Source organism: Propithecus coquereli, unplaced genomic scaffold (assembly GCF_000956105.1).
Source record: "Propithecus coquereli isolate 6110/MARCELLA unplaced genomic scaffold, Pcoq_1.0 Scaffold528, whole genome shotgun sequence".
In the NCBI taxonomy this organism is placed as follows: domain Eukaryota; kingdom Metazoa; phylum Chordata; class Mammalia; order Primates; family Indriidae; genus Propithecus; species Propithecus coquereli.
In genome coordinates, this window is record NW_012151152.1 from 513642 (window position 1) to 534091 (window position 20450).

The 20450-nt window shown below is 38.4% G+C and overlaps 1 protein-coding gene across 1 annotated transcript in view; it reads right to left on the bottom strand.

The window, feature by feature from the left end:
* Window positions 1-20450, bottom strand: part of MINOS1 (mitochondrial inner membrane organizing system 1) — a 30999-nt gene that overhangs the window by 2705 nt on the left and 7844 nt on the right. Inside the window, exons 2-3 of the mRNA XM_012656944.1 lie at window positions 1892-1939; window positions 781-890 (exon numbers count right to left, since the gene is read on the bottom strand). Coding sequence (XP_012512398.1) covers window positions 781-890; window positions 1892-1939 — 158 coding nt within the window. The remainder of the gene's footprint in view (window positions 1-780; window positions 891-1891; window positions 1940-20450) is intronic.

Consider the following 20450-nt stretch of genomic DNA (forward strand, 5'->3'; position numbering starts at 1 on the left):
CATGTGCTACTGATCTGATCATAACATCACTTCCTGGTGTTTTTGCCCAAAATGAAAAACCTCCATTTAATCATGAGGAAATACCAAACAAACCCCAACTGAGGGACACCATCTTTTAACTGGCCTGTGTTCTTAAAATATGTCAAGGTCTATCCTTTTGGACCTAAAAAGAAAAAAAGGAAAAAGAAAAATAAATAAATAAAGGCGAAGGGAAAGGTGGCTACATGTGAACCCTTCAGGAAGCACGCTTCCTTCTTCCTTTCTGAGACATGGGTAATAATTTTCTGGCTTGTTTGCAGCATTAAAAATCCACCTGAAGAATAGGACTTTGGCAGAATCATGCGGGACTTACAGTCAGAGCTGCCTTCTTCAATTAAAACACAGAATAATGGCTGAGTCCCTGTAGTCTTTGGGTTTAGCTTAAGTATGTGTGAGATGTTTAGAGGACACTCTGAGAACTTAAATGAAAAGTGCTACTCACAGACAGTTAACACAAATCTACCACTGATGATAAACACTCAGGCAAGTTCATTCATTTCCATCAGCTAACATACGAGTATACGTCTCAATGCACATGTGCATCTGAAGGCACAGGGGAGAGACTTTTAGCACCAAAGCAGTGTTGACGTCACTAAAGGCCAAAGAGCAATTAGGATCTCAGTGGGGCCACAATGACACACACAGTTTATCCATTACATACACTCTAAAGAATTCTTCAGGGGCTCGGGAGAAACCCTCTTTTCCTTCTAACAGAAAGAGAAATATAAATTTTGTACATACCTTGACATATTTTCCATGTAGAAGATATGGAGCCTGGAAATCATGCTGACAGTTGGAGTAGGCCATTCCCAATCCCATGCCAGAACCAAAGGCTAATGGCCACATTCTTCCTAGAGATCAGAAAAAGGAAAATCCCACTGGGGAACCATTAAGAGATAATAAAGCTCCCCAATCCCCTTAAATACATTTGCTTAGGGTTCAATAAATATTCCACATGCATCATACTGATAACTATAATAAATCATACATTTTTATCAATGTTTCATCAATGGCCAAAAGGGGGGGGTGCTAATTAGTAAACTCATTAATTTAGCAAATATTTATTAAGTACCTATGTTGCTAGGTTCAAGGAAAATAAGTGGTACAATATGTCAACAGTAGACACAGTTGAACCCTTTAAGTTCTATATCAGTTCTAATTATCTGCTCAATGTAAATAATTTCTTAACCATATCAGAAGTAATAACACCTTTCAGCAAAGTGCTTGAATTCTAAAAATATGTAAGAATTTCACCACTATTTACATCCTTTGATCATAGTAAGTCAATGTGTAAATGATTACTTCACATCAGAACTATATTAATTATAATTCTCTTGTTATATATTTCCTGTCAGTTCTTCATGGAAAGAGGTCAAAGCGACCCCTCTGACTTCTATTCAATATCTAAACTTCAGAAGTTCTTCCACAGAAAGAAAGGACTATTGCCTGCCCTTTGCTTAGGAGAATTTTTGGCCAAGAAGCATGTGCATTTCTGGTCTACTTGGTTTTATTACCAGCAGGACTCTCGTTTTCAAGTTCCTCTAGAAAAAATTATAATTAATTAGAAACATTTAAGCATGTAGATTTGGCCAAGTGACTCACTGGCATCAAGTACAGGCTTTTGAAATGATATCATATTTAAGATAACAGGCACTCTGACTCAACGCCCAGGGGGGAAGCTGGAGATGCCCAACCCATTTTGACCTCTTAAATCCACATTCTTTGGCCTACCTAACTAACCCCATAAATGGATGGTCTGGCAGCCACTCGGACACATCTTCTGAAAGTGTCCCTGCTATGTGTATGTATACACTGTGACACTGTGTTGAAAAGATAATAAAGTCAAACTTACTTTTAAAGAAGGTAAGTGAGAAAACAATTCCTAATCCCAAACCAGTACCTACAAAGAGGGAGGAAAAAACATGTTAAACCTCATAATAGAAACTTTTTTTTCTTTTTTAATACAGACTCCTGTGGCAATAATAGAAACCTGACAAAGATAACATTAACATTTCTTAAATGTGAACATCATAAAGCAGCTTACTTTTTTGATAATTAGGTTTAGAGTTGAATTTTTCTCATTTCTAACCTTTCTTATTGTCAGAGGCTTTATAGATGCCTTTGGTCCCCTGCCCATAGAGGGAATAAATAAAATAAAAACTTTATTCCCCATTCCGTCCAGAAAAGTTGTGGGGTATGGGGTGGGGGCAGGGGAACAAGCCAAGAGACTGTCTAGAGTAGACCCTCTCTGCACCCTGGGCTCTCCCACCCACCTCACACAGCGGTGCCACAGCCAAACATAAGATGAACAGTACCAGGCGAAGCTCCCTTTGTCATTTCAGCACTCTGAGTGGCAGCTAGTTTTTCAGGAAGATGGAAACGAGTGATCCAAAATAATTCCTAAAGGCTGCACCAGTACACAAGTCAGTGTCCAGAGAGAGGAAAGCGACATGCCTCATGAGCCCCAAATGTGGAGATTAATCCTCTTTTTACTCATAGAGCATTTCTGACCACTATCTTTTAAAATAAAAGACAAACATAAGCCTTTGTTAGTGGTCTGGTAGAAAAATAAATTGAATGCCTAATTTTAAATTAAACTTCACAGGAAATCTAAGCTTGAAAAAAGGAAAGTTCTTTAAAAAAAAAAAATCTTTCTTTTTACCAATATTTATGAAACCATGGTCATTCTGGTGCCACCTTCGTCATTTCTGCTGAATCTGCACACCACCTGCACTATTATTTACTTCTTAAAAAAATCAGTGCATGTATTTAATAAACTTAGCCTCAAATAATAACATAGGTATAATCATAGATTTGAGTGTTACACTTTTTTTCTCAAAGTATATTAAAAATATTTGTCTGTGATACGACTTAAAAAAAAAATCACCTCACATACATACTGTAGTGATACATGTCCCATACTTTAAGATAAACTTACTTCTTCATTGTCAAAAAAATAAGCTACACATGCCAAGGAAGAGAGCTAAAATCTGATTCTTTTTAATTTTTCAGACATGATGGACAGCGATTTTCAAAGACCTTTCAGAGTTTTCTGATGCTCTTTGCTGAGTGTGGCTCCGTGGTCCAACAGAGCTCCTGACCAACTAAGTACCACATAAAAGTCCCGATTCTCACTTGCCTTAATAGTTCGTTCTCAAATTTGTGCTATTGAAACTCCAAGAGTTTCTTCTCTGTCTAGCCATGATTTCAGGCTAGTGCAGTGTAAAAATTCAAAGTACTCCTCAATCACTCTGACCTTTCTGCACCAAAAGCAACGAACTTCAAGAGCAAGCAAGCTAATCTACATCTTCTCTGATCCCAGTAATTCTTTTTGCACCTATGCATAATCCAGCTGGTGTTAGTTAGCCTAAAGCAAGTATTTAATATTTATGCTATTTACACAGAATGACTTCTGATCATTCTCTCCTACCATATATATGTGGCCATGTGTTTCATATATATATATATGTGCTTGTATCCTATACAAACACAAATTTTAATTAAAAATCCTTACTTTGCTCTATCCAAAAGATCCTGTATTAGGTATTTTTTGGTGCCCAACTTTAAAATGTGCTATCTGAAAATCATTTGTCATCCCAATTTCCATATAATTTAATAAAATGGTGGAAAACTTGTCAGTTTACATACTGTAATCAAGGTTGACATGATGAAAAGGGAAAGGAACTACATTTGAGTATTACCCATGAATACCCAATAATCTCCCCCCCACAATATTCTTTTAAACCAAACAACCCATTTTCCAGATGCAGAAAATACCTTGCCCAAGGATACTCTGTTTAGTTAGCTGTAGAGCAGTGAACCAGGCTCAAGTCTGCCAGACTCGAATGCCACTGTACCCACCATGCCCAGACACTGGATTCGCCTACAGTTTCAACCCCTACATCACTACTATCTCTTGAGGGAAATTGGAGTGTCAAGATTTTGACTGCCAGTGAAGACACAGTCTAAAAACGAACTGTGCTCCCCAAGCAACAGCCGAGAACACTAGGCAACCAGGGTAGTAACAAGTCTACACAAAGCCAAAAGGGCTTGTTTAGATTCATTCCCAGACTAATCCTACCACACAAGTCACAGACACAAGAAGTCTACGTGGTAGGCGTGATTCAAGAACTTCAGAGAAATGGAAGCCATTGATACTAATACTCCTTGGCAAGAATCTGCTGTTGCTTGGTTCATAAAATGGCACAGCATTCAGTTTCGGGGCAACTTGCCTCACCCCTTGCAGCTGGAAGATGAGTAAGACAGTAAATTGGCACTAGAAAATGAGGTAAAGGATTTGGGCTGGCTTACAGATTCCAAACCAGGCAACGGGATGGGGAGGTAGGCCAGTAAAAACATAATGGCTTACAATCAGAGCTTTTGCTCTTCCCCATCTGGAGCCAATTTTTTGGCAACGAAATCAAAAGCCCAAAAGGAAAATATTTCAGCATTTTTCTTGTCCCTCTGACTCCATGCTTGTCTCTTCTATTTTTCCCCAAGGAAAGAAAGCTCTCTGATGCACAACTTTTCCCAGTAGTAGACCAAGAATGATGCTACGTCCACTGCTACCAGTATCGCTCAATCAAAAAGACGAGAAATGCTTCACCATCAATCAATACAGAGTAGAAAATCTTCAATCTCTAGAATTCAGATATATGCCCAACCATCCAGTTTTGCTCCTATTACAAACCTTTATCTGTAGTATAAATACGAGATCAGACAAAAGAAAGAGTTATCAAGGAGTGTGCTCTATGGTCTCAGTTTATTGGGCTATCTTCAATTCTTAAGGGTGATTTTTTTTTCTTCATTTCTGTATTTTTAAGACACAAAGTAACAAAGACTAGTTTCTTCAGAAAAAATGACTTTTAATTGCAATGTTTTACTTAAAGTTAGCTATCTCAGTTCCTTAAGAGATAAACAATGGTGGAACTGCTGATGAGTTTTACAGATTCAAGTTCTCACATGCTCAATTCTCTTTTAAAAGGCAACATGTTGCTTCAAAGAAAGTCCCACCTGATCAGATCAGGGGACACCAACTCTGCAGCTGTTTCCACTAAAGATTGGCACCTCTAGGCCAGGTTTAAACTTCGTAACAATAAAACATGAAAGGTCTGTCTTACAATAAAAACAAATCAACAGGGAAAAGAGAAGAGTTTTCTCTGCCTTTGGCCACTTTTTTGTTGCTGTTGCATGACAAGCTCCTTAGGAGGAAAAAAGCCAAAGGAAAAAGTACAAAGCATTTTTCACCTTCCCTGGAAGCAAATATTTAACTAAGAATACAGTTTATATAACTTTGCCTCCCCCAACTGAAGCCTGTTCTCAAAAGTCCATGCTCTCTGAAATGACAAATAACCCTAAAGTAAAGAAATGCCTGATCATAGGTACACATCTTCCTCATGGCAAAGTCCAGTTATGGGGGCCAGGGGGAGGAAAAAGACAACAGAGGAGCCTTATGGAATTGACATTAGGCACAGAGCCCATAGTCTGAAACCATTTCTTCCTTTGGAGAGGAAAAAGAATTGGCACATAATCTTTCAGAAAGAAATTACTCCAAATCAATCTAACCATGCAATTTAATGCATGCTTAGTGCCCAAAAGGACATCATAAAACTGGCTAGTAGATAAACACACATTTTCAGGAAGGAGCAATTCCTTAACAGTTCATCTGATACTATTTTAATAACAGAAGAACAGAGGACTTTGCTCCCATTAACTATATATACAATATTGCCTTATCTTATGCCTAAGTGGATTTTATAACAAATTTAAAAGTATAACAACCAACAGAGGTACACTAGTATACACCTTAAGCCAGTGGTCCCCAAGCTTTTTGGCACCAGGAGGCAGAGCTCAGGCAGTGATGCATGGCCTGGTTCCTAACAGGCCACAGACAGGGATGGGGGGTTGGGGATCATATCTTTAAACCACCTTTTAAGTAAGTAAGGGAGGGGGGATACATGTTGATGGCCTTTATAGTTACAATTCCTAGTTGCTTAATGCAACTTTATTTTTCACTTAGAAATATCTTTGCTCTCACCATGCCACAGATCATAAAGCTTTACTTCACCACAAATAATTAGCAACAAAATAATCACAGAAATTAACAAGTAGGTTATATAATCTTATTGCAGTCTTGGGGCAGAAAGGTATTTTAGATGTGAGCCCCTAAATGGAACAAGTTGAAGTCATACATGCTCCTGCAGAATCAACTTTGCAAAAGCTGCAACTGCCAATGGACTTTCAATGAAGGAAGAACAGCTTATTGTCTGGAGAGGAACAAAAACAATCATACAAAAATTCACTTTGAAATATTTCTATAAAAGATCACAGGGGAAAAAAAGACCATCGACCCATTTTATTCATCCATAACTTATTATATGAGAATTATTAAGACCTTGCTCCAGCTTACATTTAATATTTTTTTACTTAACATTTTAAACAAGGCTCCTATATTCATAAGCCTAAAGTATAGTTATCAGTGCTAAATTTTAATCTATATCTAAAAATCAGTTAAAATTGCAAAGCGACGCCATTTTACTTTGCATAACTTATATCGAGATGTATGAGCAAAAACTGAAATACCATACTCAACTGGCATGAATATGAGAAGCTACAAGAGTTACCAGTCTTTAAGATCCCAGAAGCCTTATGCCAAACTACTGTTCATTCTTACACTGAAAGAAAGGATACAACTTCCAAAAAGTGAGGGCTGCACTCGGCTGCTGAGCAGAGAAACAAGAGCACCGGTGGTGCAGCAAGACAGGCCTGGCCAAACTGCTGCTCCAGGCCTTACCAGCCAGCTCTCTGACCCAAGGTCAATTACTCCACCTGCCCAGCAGTAGAGTGAAAACCACCTTTACAGGGTTGCTGTACTAGGAAAACGGAAGGTCTCTAGTAGTGTCTGACAGAGTTGAATAAATGGTAGTAAGTTCTGCCACCTCCCTGACAAAACTCAAAAGATGTCAAAAGTGTAACGTAATAGTTAATCCGCTATTAAAACACAATTCACTGGCTTGTGTAGGATCACACTGTGGGTGAGCCACAGCTGAACATCAGAACCTGTTTTTTTCTACTCTTCGAATATATTTCACTGGCATTAGCGATTACTTATATGAATACATCGGGTTTCGATATTTATTTTTTTAAATAGAGGATTCCTTCAGCTTTACTGCCGAACTAGACCATTTGCTTTAAAATATAAGATTTTCCTAGAGGTGTCTTGTGTTTAATGAAGCTGTATGTATGCTTTGAACATGGATTAATACTGAATTGTCTTATTTATAATGGGCATGCTTTCCTGTTCAATCATGTTTTTATCAACATTATCACAACCATCAAATGCATGTGTTATGACAGAACAAACAAGAATGTGTTTTTATAGAAAAGTACCCTTGGGACTGACTTTAGTGAGAATTACATTTCCAAGACACATTCCTGATTTATGAAAGATGCTCAGGGCCCAATTAATGAGGGAAAAAATAGTTTTAAGTTAGCTCCAAATTGTGTGACTTAATCCTTTGATGCAAAGGGAGATTGTCCCAGGTGTCCATGTGTAAATGCCAAGTGATGTGAGTTAACCAAGAAAGTATGCCAGACCAAAGACCCAGAGATGGTAAATTCAGTCTGGGTTAATCAGCTTCCCGAAAGCCAATACTGCTGCAGGGTATATAGGAAACAGACTAGGAAGGTGGCTATTTTACAAGACCTTAACCTTGCCCTGGCTATCCAGACTAGACAGAGGCTGGAACATCTGTAGGAATTTCTTGGGTGGACATCAATTACCAGGATTCTGATCAGAACAAGCAAACCAGTCAGCAGAAAGAAGTAAAGATACAGAAGGTAAATGTGGAAGTCATTACCGGTGTGTTCTGCTTCAAAAAAAGCCAAACTCAAAAAAGGGTCCTTTTAAATGAGTGCGTATAGCACATGGTTCAACTTTCAGAATTCTGACAGCCATACAACTTTCAAGAATGCATAAAACAAGAAACATGCTGGTAGACGTTTTACTGAAATATAACTAATCTGCATGTGGGCATGGTATTCAGGAAAATGAAAAGAAGCTCTGAAGATAAATTATTAAAGGGAGATGGAAAAAAGGTAATGGAATTACGAAGTTTAGATAAATAATCAAAGGCTCACACTACATTTATGGGGGAGTGCTTTGGAGGTACTAACATTTACAGTGTCAGGCACTGTATTATCCTATATTTATTATGAATCTATCTTATAGAAGAGGAAACAACTTAGAGGGGTTAAGTAACTTACTCAAGTATATACAACCAAAAAAGTAGAATTCAGACCCAGGCTGACTGACTCCAAAGTGGCGGCTCTTCCCTGCACAAAGGGATGAACCTCATGGAGAGGTTAGCATAGCAGTAGCGTGACCAGTCTGTTGTAACATAGATCAACAAAGTGCTTTTCTGGATCTTAACACTTTCCATAGATAATTTACAACTATGTTACTCTCCAGTCCCTCAAGGAAACAACAGAAACACAGATGTTTAACTTACCAGGAGTGGTAACAAAAACCTGAGATTACTTAGAATCAATGAGAAATAGTCAACAAATCAAGCCAGGAAATACTTTCCTCTGTGCATTGGCTAGAGATAAAATGAATCCAAATGGGCTGAGGCCTATAAACTGTTCAAAAGGGTATTTCCCAGAGTCCCTTTTTCCCTGACATCTCCAGTATCTCCAGTTCCTCCTCATTTCTACCAGTAACTGGTTTCATTATACCTATTGTGTTGTTGCCTATTCCTATAATTCAAATTAAAAAGTTCAATGGAGAAACAGCACCAATAATTTATTTTCCTTATACACATTGATTTGAGCAACATTTGTTGCCATTTATTAAGTAGAAGGCACTGGGGAAAATTTCTTTACTCGAGGAGAACAGTCAAGTATAGAGTGTTTATTCTTTGAAAAATGGGAAGTGTCGCACAATGGTTATACTTCAGTTATAAGGTTATGTGGACTTAGGAGTCATGATTGTGAATACTGTTAGGTGTGTGTCTCAGTCCTTGGGCAAATTATATAACTTCTCTAGGTGTCTGTTTCTGCATCTGGAAAAGAGGAATACTAACGGTGTCTATCCCTGACTGCAGAACAGAGAGGGTGAAAGGGCATTAACACGTGCAAAACACTTGAAAGAACGGGGACTTGCACACAGTAACTGTGATTTGTCTTCTTCCTCCACAAAAAGCATTTCAAGAACAAAGTCCAAATATTTACTGAGCACTGAAGGTCAAGGATATTGGCTTCCACAAGGGTCAGAGATAAATAAGACAGTGTCTTCCCTGGGGACCTTGTGATCAAAAAAGGGATAAATCAGGTACATAGAAAACTGACCAAAAGCAGAACCTCTATGCCATGAGAGGGGACAGTGTTCTGCAGGTCCAGGGAAGGAAGGCAGGAACACATCTGGCTGCAAAGATTCTTTTAAGGTCTTTAAGAAGGTGGCATTTATGTTGTCTTAAAGGGTAGACTTTTTCTTTTTTTGAGACAGAGTCTCACTCTTTAGCCCTGGCTAGAGTGAGTGCTGTGGTGTCAGCCTAGCTCACAGCAACCTCAAACTCCTGGGCTCAAGCGATCCTCCTGCCTCAGCCTCCCGAGGAGCTGGGACTACAGGCATGCGCCACCATGCCCGGCTAATTTTTCTATATATTTTTAGTTGTCCAATTAATTTCTTTCTATTTTTAGTAGAGATGGGGTCTCGCTCTTGCTCAGGCTGGTTTCGAACTCCTGAGCTCAAACAATCAGCCTGCCTCGGCCTCCCAGAGTTCTAGGATAACAGGCGTGAGCCACCGCACCCGGCCTAAGGGTAGACTTTTAACAGCCAAAGTTTGGGGGGACAGGAATGCACTTCACCCATTGGCAGCAAAGCAGGGCTGTGCATGAGGCCCATCCAGGAGTCTAACTGGAGATAAAGCTAGAAAGGAATCTTGGGCCATTCTGCAAAAGGCACCAGAAGGTGAGCCCAGGAGTCTATACAGCACTTTGTTCAGTAGGCAGTGGGCTCCACACTACATGAGTCAGTAACATGACTGAAGCTATGCTTTAGGAAGATTCATCTGACTAAGGTGGGTAGGACTGCTTGGAATAGAAGAGACATTTTGCTGGCAGAATTTACAAGACTTAACAACTGATTAAGTGTGTCTACGTGTATCTGAGTTGGAGGGGTGCAGTGGGGGAAGCCTGTCAAAGAAAATGCTGAGAACTTCTACCTGGATAACTATTAATACAAAAACATTGATGCTATTTATAACAGACATCAAATAACCACTTAATACCAATTCCCTTAATCAATCTAAAATATAAATTTATAAAACATTGTTTTCTGGAATACCATATGATAACAATAAATAAAGGGAAGAGTGTTCACTAAGCACTTATGCTCCAAGATTAAATTTTCTCATGTAATCTTCACAGTAAACTCCTTTCATAACCCCATTTTACAGATGAAGACACGGAGGCCCGGAAAGGTTAAGTAACTCGCCTCAGGTCAGCTGGGCCTTCACCACCATGCTATGCTGCTTCCAGTGCAGCCTCCTCTCAGATATATGAAACTATTATAATAATTTTAGACTCACTAAAGGAAACTAAACGCCTTCCAAAATCCACTCAGGTGAATACTATGTGTGGGCACTTCCTTAATCATACAAGCTGAGTGCCAGGCACTGCGCTAAGCTCCGGCGAATACTACGTTCTTGCGCTAAGTTCACTGTCCAGTGTCGGAGTCAACTGATACTTAGAAACACAAAGTACAACGTGCAATGGCAGAAACAGCACAGTACATTTCCTGTACGAGAAGCACTGACGAGGACACCCAAACCATCCTGGAGGTTAGAGAAGGAAGAGGGAGGCAAGGTGGCAAGAGAAATGGGCTACAAGGAGCTCTTTGTTGCCAAATTACCAAGTGTGAGCTAGGAGATAAAGCAAGACAGCCTTTTACGCCATCCATACTAAGGGTCAAGGCTTCCATTCTGTAAGCAATAGGCAAGCAATAAAGAGAATTAAGCAGGGAAGCAATATATCAGATGTGTACTTTACACAGTGCACTCTGGCAACGGTGAGGACAGATTTGAAGTAGGTTCCATCAAAGATGAAGACATCAGTTAGGAGGAAGCCACTGCAGCAGCCCAGGTGGGAGACAAGGTCCAGACTTCAGGCTTTCTCTTCTCTGCTCATCTGACTGAAAATGTCACCTTACATATTAATGCTTTGGTCTCTCCTCAACGACCCTCCCTCTACCCTTCCTGTACTTCATGCTAGGCAGAAATGTTAGAGATGGTACCAAAGGTAGGCAGTACAGGTTAAAGCAAGGCTTTGACCAGAACTAGGAACTTCTGAGGAGGGGAAGTGACCAATTATAATGACAATTCGTTGATAAGGGGTCCATTGATAAGGGTATAGTGGAAAGCCACATGGACAATGATGAATGAAGACAGAGAAGGGGATCAAATATTTTTAAAGTACACCAACATTTCTGCATTTAAGATACTGTTGGTGCAAATGATGACTATCCCAAGTCAGCATTTGCAAAGGTGCTAGAAGGATTTCCCTGAATTTCGGAGCCTTCTGTGAATAAGGAACTTCTTTGCTATTCAAATCTGGCTGTTAAGGTGCCAAAGACTGTTAAGGTTAGGAAATAACACCTGGCTGACTATCCTACAGTGGTAATCTATGGTCTTTCCTAAAGGCTTGACTACTCGACCAAGCCCCATAATAAACCTCTCCAAATCACTGGACTTGCATGTAATATGAAAAACTGAGTTTCATAAACTGAAGAAAAAAAGTCTTCTAAAGTAGAAGTTATGTGCTAAACTGAATTTCAAGTTGCAGCTGGAATATGGAGAAAAATAAACTGATTTTTCAATGGTCACAATCAATCTTTTCTGGGAATACATAAGATTAGTAGCATTTATTCTAGTGTCAAGACAAAATACATGATAGGAGCAGTAATATTTTTTTGCTCCCAATCACAATGGGGTATTTATGAGCTCACAAGCTCACGATTTGTCACATGCAGTACTATGCTGAAATGGTATTAAAAAATTCCTATAACTAATGGATTTCAATTTAGTCATCTGAAACGATGCCAAGAAACTAGCAGCTTTCTTAGGACTACCTTCCTAGTAAAAAAGTAAATTATGTTGCTTAAATCATTTGCTTCAGTTAATCATTTAAAAATCTATCAAACAGGAATTTTGAGTGGTTTATATGTGCAGGTTCTGACAAACAATCAGAAACATTTGTTCTAACTTGTAAACATTTGTCAAAGTAAGGTAAGCCTACAAATCTGTCAACAATTATGTCAGAGCATTACAATAGTTATAAATTATCCTAAGCAGCCTAATGGCTTAGGTTGGATAAAGAAAATTGAAGTAAAAGCACTGGATTTCAATTCCTCCCAAGTGCACTCTTAACCATTAATCAAATAGCTTTACCATCCCACCTGAAGATGCTATGAGGTTATTAGGTATGGAATATCCGATTTCCTTAAATATTAAGTTTGACAGTTGATATCTCTGACATTTCACTTTGATACTTCCTGTTTTGTTTTGTTTTTGTTATGAAGGTACATCCTCATTCTTTCAAACACACACTTTGGCTTGTGATTAACTTTCAAATTTTTTTTTTAGAGCAATTTTTGTGAAACCGTGGATAGGGAAAAAATTCATGTTATTTGAGAATATGAGTTCCATCATGGAACCCTTGCAGTGCAGATAGCCCTAGAGTACTTTGGAAGACATTTAAAAGTATCCATGAAGTATCCATGAAGTGTTTGGGAAGGATGTGGCTAATGAACACATAGCATGGCGATGATTTGAGAAGTTCCATTCTGGTGATTTTAATCTTAAAAATGAGCCATGTGGGTAACCTGAGACCAAGGTGGATAATGATGAGTTGAAAGCTGTAGTGGAAGCAAATCCATCTCAACCTATGTGTGAATTAGCAGCAAGGTCTGACGTTACTATTCCAACAACATTGGACCATTTGAAACAAATAGGCAAGGTGAAGAAGTTGGATAGATGGGTACCACATGAATTAAACGAGTATAAATCATCTCAAAGCCTCCCTTTCTTTGCTGTCACAACATAAAGGCAAACCATTTCTATACCGTACTGTTACATGTGATGAGAAATCAATTTTTTTTGACAATCACAAGCATTCAGCACAATGGGTGGATAAAGATGAAGTGCCAAAACACAGTCCAAAACCGAATGAATATCCACCAAAAAAAAGCTAATGGTGTCTGTTTAGTGGTGCAGCGCTGGTACTATCCACTACAGCTTCATGAAACCTGGTCAATCCATTACAGCAGATGTCTATAGCAACCAACTGGACGAAATGATGAGGATGCTTGCGATTAAGCAGCCAAGACTGGTCAACAGAGACAGTCCAATCCTCCTGCAAGACCACATGTCACAAAAAATAACGCTGCTCAAATTACAGAAGCTGTACTTGGAAATTCTCTGCCATCACCATATTCACCAGACCCTGTACCAACTGACTGACTACCACTTCTTCCAGGCTTTGGGCCACTTCTTACAAGTTAAAATATTCAATTCTCAACAAGCTGTGGAAAATGCCTTTCATAATTTCATCGCCACTTGCTCTCCAGGCTTCTTCGCTGCTGGCATAAACAAGCTACCGTTAAGATGGCAAAATTGCATCTATAGTTTAGGCACATACTTTGATTAATTGTACTGCTTGTTTGAGATATAATAAACTAAACTTTTGATTCAAAATCGGACATTTCATATTTAATGACCTAATACGTAATTGTGAATAAGCACGTCTGCCACACTGTGACCTGCCTGCCCGCCTGAGCTCTCTCCCTGCCCCAATATCCTACTCATCTCTCCATCATCCATTAAGATTGACCCGCTGTCTTCTAAGACCATCTGCTCACCTATCTAGAGCCTTATTTAGCCAACAAACTCTTCCAACATTTCTTCTAATTTGTACTCGTTTATTCTTTACTTCTTATTCCTTTCATGCTATCTAAAGAGCATTTTAAACTAATTTTCTATACTTTCTATTTTTAAAAGTTAAAAAGACCTAAGAATTATTGGCCATGCTTTCTTCAAAGTCATTCTAACTATTCTGGGTTTTTTCCTTTTTCTTTTTCATTTCCCAGCTTGTTTTCTGTTGCTGAAAGCATATGTGTATAGGAATGTATGAATATACGACCCTGCACTGTGGCTACAGAATCAGAAGTTTTGGGGATTCTCATTTGTCTAGGGCAGGGTTTCTCAACCTTGACACTACTGACATTTTGAGCTGGGTAATTCTTTGTTCTAGGGACCGTTCTGTACATCATAAGATGTTTAACAGCTTCCCCAACCTCTACCTACCAGATGTCAGTAGCACCTCCACTCCCCCAAACCCCGGTATGACAACCAAACACATTTCTAGACATTGCCAAATGTCTCCAGGAGATAGAGGAGGGAATCACCCCCAGTTGAGAACCACTGGCCTAGGGTTTTACAATTTATAAAATGCTTTCACACCCATTATCTCATCCCCATCCTTGTCTCAGAGGGGCCCCACAAACTCTAGAGCTCTATAGAGCACAGTTTGAAAATTAGTGATTAATGAACTCCTTGTTTGTTACAGACTTAAGTTACATGATTCTAAACAGCCATCTCTTAGTTAGGAATAGCCTCTGGTATAATCATAAGGACTGGAATAGGAACCAACCACATCTAGAAGAAATAGTATCTTAAGCCAAGCACCAGATAACATTATAGGTCAGCGACAGGGAGTGTATGTGTGTGTGCCAAGTGTGTGGGACCCCGAGGGTTGGACAAAGCCAGGAGATATAAGCTGGGATCAGAAGACCAGTAAAGCAGCAGTCTCATGGACAAATCTGTCCAATGTCCAGGACCCAGCAAGAAATGAGTTCCAAACAAATCACCCTATGTGAATGACCCCAGGGAACAAGTCTCAACTTCCCCAGGGATCAATTTTTTAATCTGTTAAACAAGAGGGGTAAAATAGATTATTGGTTATCAGTTCTTTTTTCTCCAAAATTGATGAAACTTTATTTTCCAAATAAAATCTTACACAGAAAATAGATGTATAAAGCAGATCAAAGTAGAGCTGCTCTATTGAGGTTGGGGGGTGGGAGGGGGCTGGAGGTTAGAAGTCCACTTGCTCAGCCTCCCCTCACTGTCCTCTCGATATCCCCCCAACCCAGTGCTAACCCCTAGAGTACTTTGGAAGACATTTAAAAACCACTGGACCAAATGAATCCCTAAGGTTCCTTCTAGCTCTAAGACTACCATTCTGTGAGTCTATGAATTCATGGAGGTTATTCAACTGGGACCATCCAAGGAAAGCAACAATGGGACATCACGTCCACCAAGAGCAAATCCCATTAGCCTGTCAGCCAACAGGAAACTTCATTAATGGATACCTATGTCATTTCAGTTGGCGAAAAGTTTAAAGAAACTCACTTTACTAACCTGCTAAATAACAAGACTAGATTTATTTACTTAAAGAATATTCAGGCTAAGCGCAGTGGCTCACAGCTGTAATCCCAGCACTTTGACAGGCTGAGCCAGGAGGATTGCTTTAGGCCAGGAGTTTGAGACCAGCCTGGGCAATATAGTGAGACCTCATCTCTACAAAAAAAATCAGCCAGGTATGGTGCTGTGAGCCTGTAGTTCTAGCTACTCAGGAGGCTAAGGCAAGAGGATCACTTAAGCCCAGGAACTCAAGGTTAAAATGAGCCATGATCACACCATTCCACTCTAACCTTAGTGACAGAATAAGACCCTATCTCTTAAAAACAAATTTTATTGAAATTATTACATACAGAAAAGTGTACACTTCAGTGTACCACTCCATGAATCTTCAGAGGCTAACGTTACCAGCAATCAGAGCAAGAAACGGATGATTACCAGCATCCCTAGAGGCTTATCTCATGCACCCTTACCCAAAACTCTCCATCCAAGTATAACCATGTTCTGCCTTCTAACAACATAGAATAGTTTTGCCTGTTTTTAAACTTTATTACTTTTTTTCTTTTTTCCCTGCCCTCTCCCCCAAAACTTTGTTATTAATAAAATGGAATCACATAATAAGTACTTTGGCCCAACACTGTCGTGAATAATTGTGGTTTGTTCATTATCATTGCTGTTCCATTACATTAATGTACCACAATTTATTATACTTATCCATTCTGTTGATGGGCATTTGGGCAGTTTCCAGTTTGGTGCTGTTATGACTAGTGCTCTACAAATATTCTAGTATAAGTCATTTGGTAAACACATGCATGCATTTTTGTTGGGTATACACCTAGGTCTGGAATTGCTGGGTCACAGGGGACACACATGGTTAGCTTTAGTCGATACTGCCAGTTTTCCAAATTGGTTGCACTAATTCATACTCTTACACGGTGTGTGAATTAAAGTTGCTCTATATCCTCACCAACACTTGGTATTTTTCATCTTTTGTGTTCATTTCATTTTTCATTCACCATGTGTGATGGATGTCTGGTTTTAAATAATTGTTTGAGGTTTAATTTACACAAAATAAACTGCACCCACTTAAAATGTGCAATTCTATGAGTTTTGACAGATGTATATACCTGTGAAACTACCACCAAAATCAATAAAGAATATTGCTATCATCCCTGAAAGTTTTCTTATGCCCTTTGAAGTCCATTCTTCCCTCCATCCTTTTCCCCAGCAACCACTACCTACTTTCTGTCATTATAGATTGGTCTGTCTTTTCTAGAATTTTATATACAAATGGAATCATACACTATTACTCTTTTGTGTTTAGCTTCTTTCACTGGACAAAATGATTCTGTATGTATCCATCTTGTTGTATATATCAGTGGTTAGTTCCCTTTTATTACTAATATTCTAAAGATAGTCCATATTTTATTTATACATTCACCAGTCAGTGGACACCTGGGTTGGTACCACTTTATAAATATTATAAATAAAGCTATGAACATTCATGTACAAATCTTTGTGTGGACACATTTTCATTTCTCTTGGACAAATGCCTAGGAGTAGAATGGCTTGATCATATGTTTAACTTTGTAAGAAACTGTAGAACAGTTTTACCAGTTCTACCATTTTCATACCCATGAACAGTGTACAGGAGTCCCAGAGTCCAAGCTGTGTCATATCTTAGCCAATGCTTCGTACTGTCAGTCTCTTTATGTTTTAGCTATTCAATGGGTGTGCAGGGGTATCTCATGATTTTACTTCTCATTTCCCTAATGACAACTGATGTTAAGCATCTTTTCATGTGCTTATTTGTCATTAGCATAACTTCTTTTTTTTCTCCACATAAAGAGACTTGAGAGAAAGCATAACTTTTTTAGTTATGTCTTTTCAAACATTTTACCCACTGGTTGTCTTCTTATGATTAAATATGAGAGTTCTTTATATATTATGGACACAAGTCCTTATCAGATCTATGTATTGCAAACATTTTCTCCCATTCTGTAGCTTGACTTTTTCTTCTCTTTTTTTTTTGAGACAGAGTCTTACTCTGTCATTTGGGCTAGAATGCCATGGCATCAGCTTAGCTCACAGCAACCTCAAACTCCTGGGCTCAAGCGATCCTTCTTCCTCAGCCTCCCAAGTAGCTGGGACTATGGGCATGCACCACAGCGCCCAGCTAATTTTTTCTATTTTGGGGTCTCACTCTCACTCACACTGTTATCAAACTCTTGAGCTTAAGCGATCCTCTGACCTCAGCCTCCCTGAGTGCTAGGATTACAGGAGTGAACACCCAATTGCAGCCAGACTTTATTCTCCTAACAAGGAGAAAAGAAGCAAAATTTTTAATTTTGATCAAATCAGTATATCAATATTTTTTGTTTGTAATTTTTGCTTTTTGTATCCTAAAAAATCTTTTCTAACCCCAAGGTCACAAATATTTTTCTCCTATAGGTTTTATAGTTTCAGCTTTTACAGTTAGGGCTATGATCCTTCTAAGTAAGGTTCATTTTTTTTCTCTATATGGATATCCAGTTGTTCTAATATAATTTGTTGAAAAGATTTTCCTTTCCCCCATTAAACTGTCTTGTCAAAAATGAATTGACCTCACTGAAACATCAACTAAAAAAATGAATTACCCATATATTTATGAGTCTATGATCTGTATGTGTATCCCTTCTCCAACACCACACGGTCTTATAGCTTTACAACAAGCCTTGAAATCAGGTAATGTAAGTGCCCCAACTTGTTCTTTTTAAAAATTGCTTTGGCTATTTTGAATTGTTTACATTTTCATATAGATTTTAAAATCAGCTTCTCAATTTCTATGAATTTTTTGAGCATTATTTTTCTTGCTAGAAAAACAGATAAACTTTCTCACTGAATAGATGGAAAAGTAAAAAAAAAAAAAAGGGATAATATTAGTGTACCAAACATGATGGCACATTAACAGGCATTCAATTAACATTAGCTTTCTCCTTCTCTCTCGGCCTTTAATTAAACGGGATCCAATCTAGCAATGCCCTAACATTTCACTAGCGGGTCAATGGCCATAGTAAAAATATTACCACATCAAATGACTTTTATAAGTAAATATTTGTATTTTTACTTGGATTCAATACTGAAATCCACTTGCCAAAGAAAGCAATTCAGCATATTTACTAATAACTGTTTCAGGCCACATTTTAGGAAAGCACAAAACCACAGCCAGAACAAAATTTAAATGTTTTCAAGTTCCTTATAGAGCCTAATTACATTATTCTGTAATACTAACAGAAAATTCTTCTCTAGCAAGATCACAATGTTCCATTATTCATATTGCTGCTGCAAATGGAAAAAGTATTTTTGTTCACATTGTTTAGAAATACGTAAAACAAATATGGCTACTAATTCAACAATTAACATGTACTAATTTGAAACTCAAACCAATAAACAACTCAAAACCTTTGAAGTATTTTAGTTTAACCTAATTGATATCATTCCATGAAATGGAGGTATCAGTTTGCAAACATAGGCTACCAAAGGCAATTTTTGGTGAGCCACCAATGCTTTGTGGTAACCCACATTTATCAGATGAACTGATACTTAAAGAAAAACAATAATTTGCTTTCTTTTTCCATGACTTTATTCAATGGCCTCTTTTAGCAAAGTATTTCTTAAACATTGAAATGGATTTAAATAATGTAACAAGACTCAATTGATTATCAAATTAATATACAAAATCTGCTGGCTAATTCTAAGGCAGGTCAGCTGCTAAGTCATTTCACTGTCCTACTTTCTTAACAAAGAAGGAACTCAGCTAAATCCTTTCTTTTCCTGAAGATGAATGTATGGCAAACCACTAATTTTCATCTCTGTTGACTGAGCTGCATGTAACCAGTGACCTATCTCAAGACATACCAGAAATTAATAAACTGCAAAGTGTTACCTGGGCTCCCCTCCTTCCTCTCCTCTCTGTCAAAAGCAACACGATTCTTAGTCATGAGGGCTTGTCATCACACGTCATCTCCCACTCCTGAGCCTACACTTCAAGTTCTGGAAAGACGACCTCTGTACTAGCACCATTACATCTACTCCTTTCCACTCTTCTGCTCCTGTCTTAGTTCCAGCTTCACCTCATCTGATCATCTCATCTTTGGCATAATTTTGCAATAATATACTAATCTGTCTCCTGCTTGCATTCATTCTAGCCCTCTCCTGTTCATTCTCATTTACTTCAGTAATCTTTCTGAAATCAGAAACACAACTGAGTCACTCTTCAGCTTAACATTCAATGAAATTCTTCAAATGCTAAGCATAGAGCTGCCACATAACTCAGCAATTCCACTACCTACCCAAAAGAAAACATGTCCACACAGAAACGTGTACACTTGATCACAGAAGAATTATTCTTAACAGTAAAAAGTATAACAACCTAAATGTCCATCAACTGATAAGCAGATAAACAAAATGTACTATAACTACACCACACAATATTAGTCGGTAACAAAGAGTGAAGTACCAATACATGCTACAACATGGATGAACCCTGAAAACATTAGCTAAGCAAAATAAGCCAGACACAAAAGACTACATATGGCATAACTCCATTTACGTGAAACGTCCAGAATAGGAAATTCCAGAGACAGAAGGTAGATTAGTGGTTGCTTGGGGCTAGGGTTGGGCAGGAGTTTGGGAAAGGGAGTGACTGTGTTTGGGGGTTTCTTCTGGAGAAAACTAAAAATATTCTAAAATTAGATTGTGATGATAGTTACACAATTCTGTGAATATACTAAAACTGTACACTTTTTAAAAACTTTTGAGGTCTCACTATGTTGCTCAGGCTGATCCCAAATTCCTGGACTCAAACAATCCTCCCATCTCAGCCTCCCAAGCAGCTGGGACTACAGGTACACATTGCTGAGCCTGGCTGATTTTTTTTTTTTAATTTTTATGTATTTA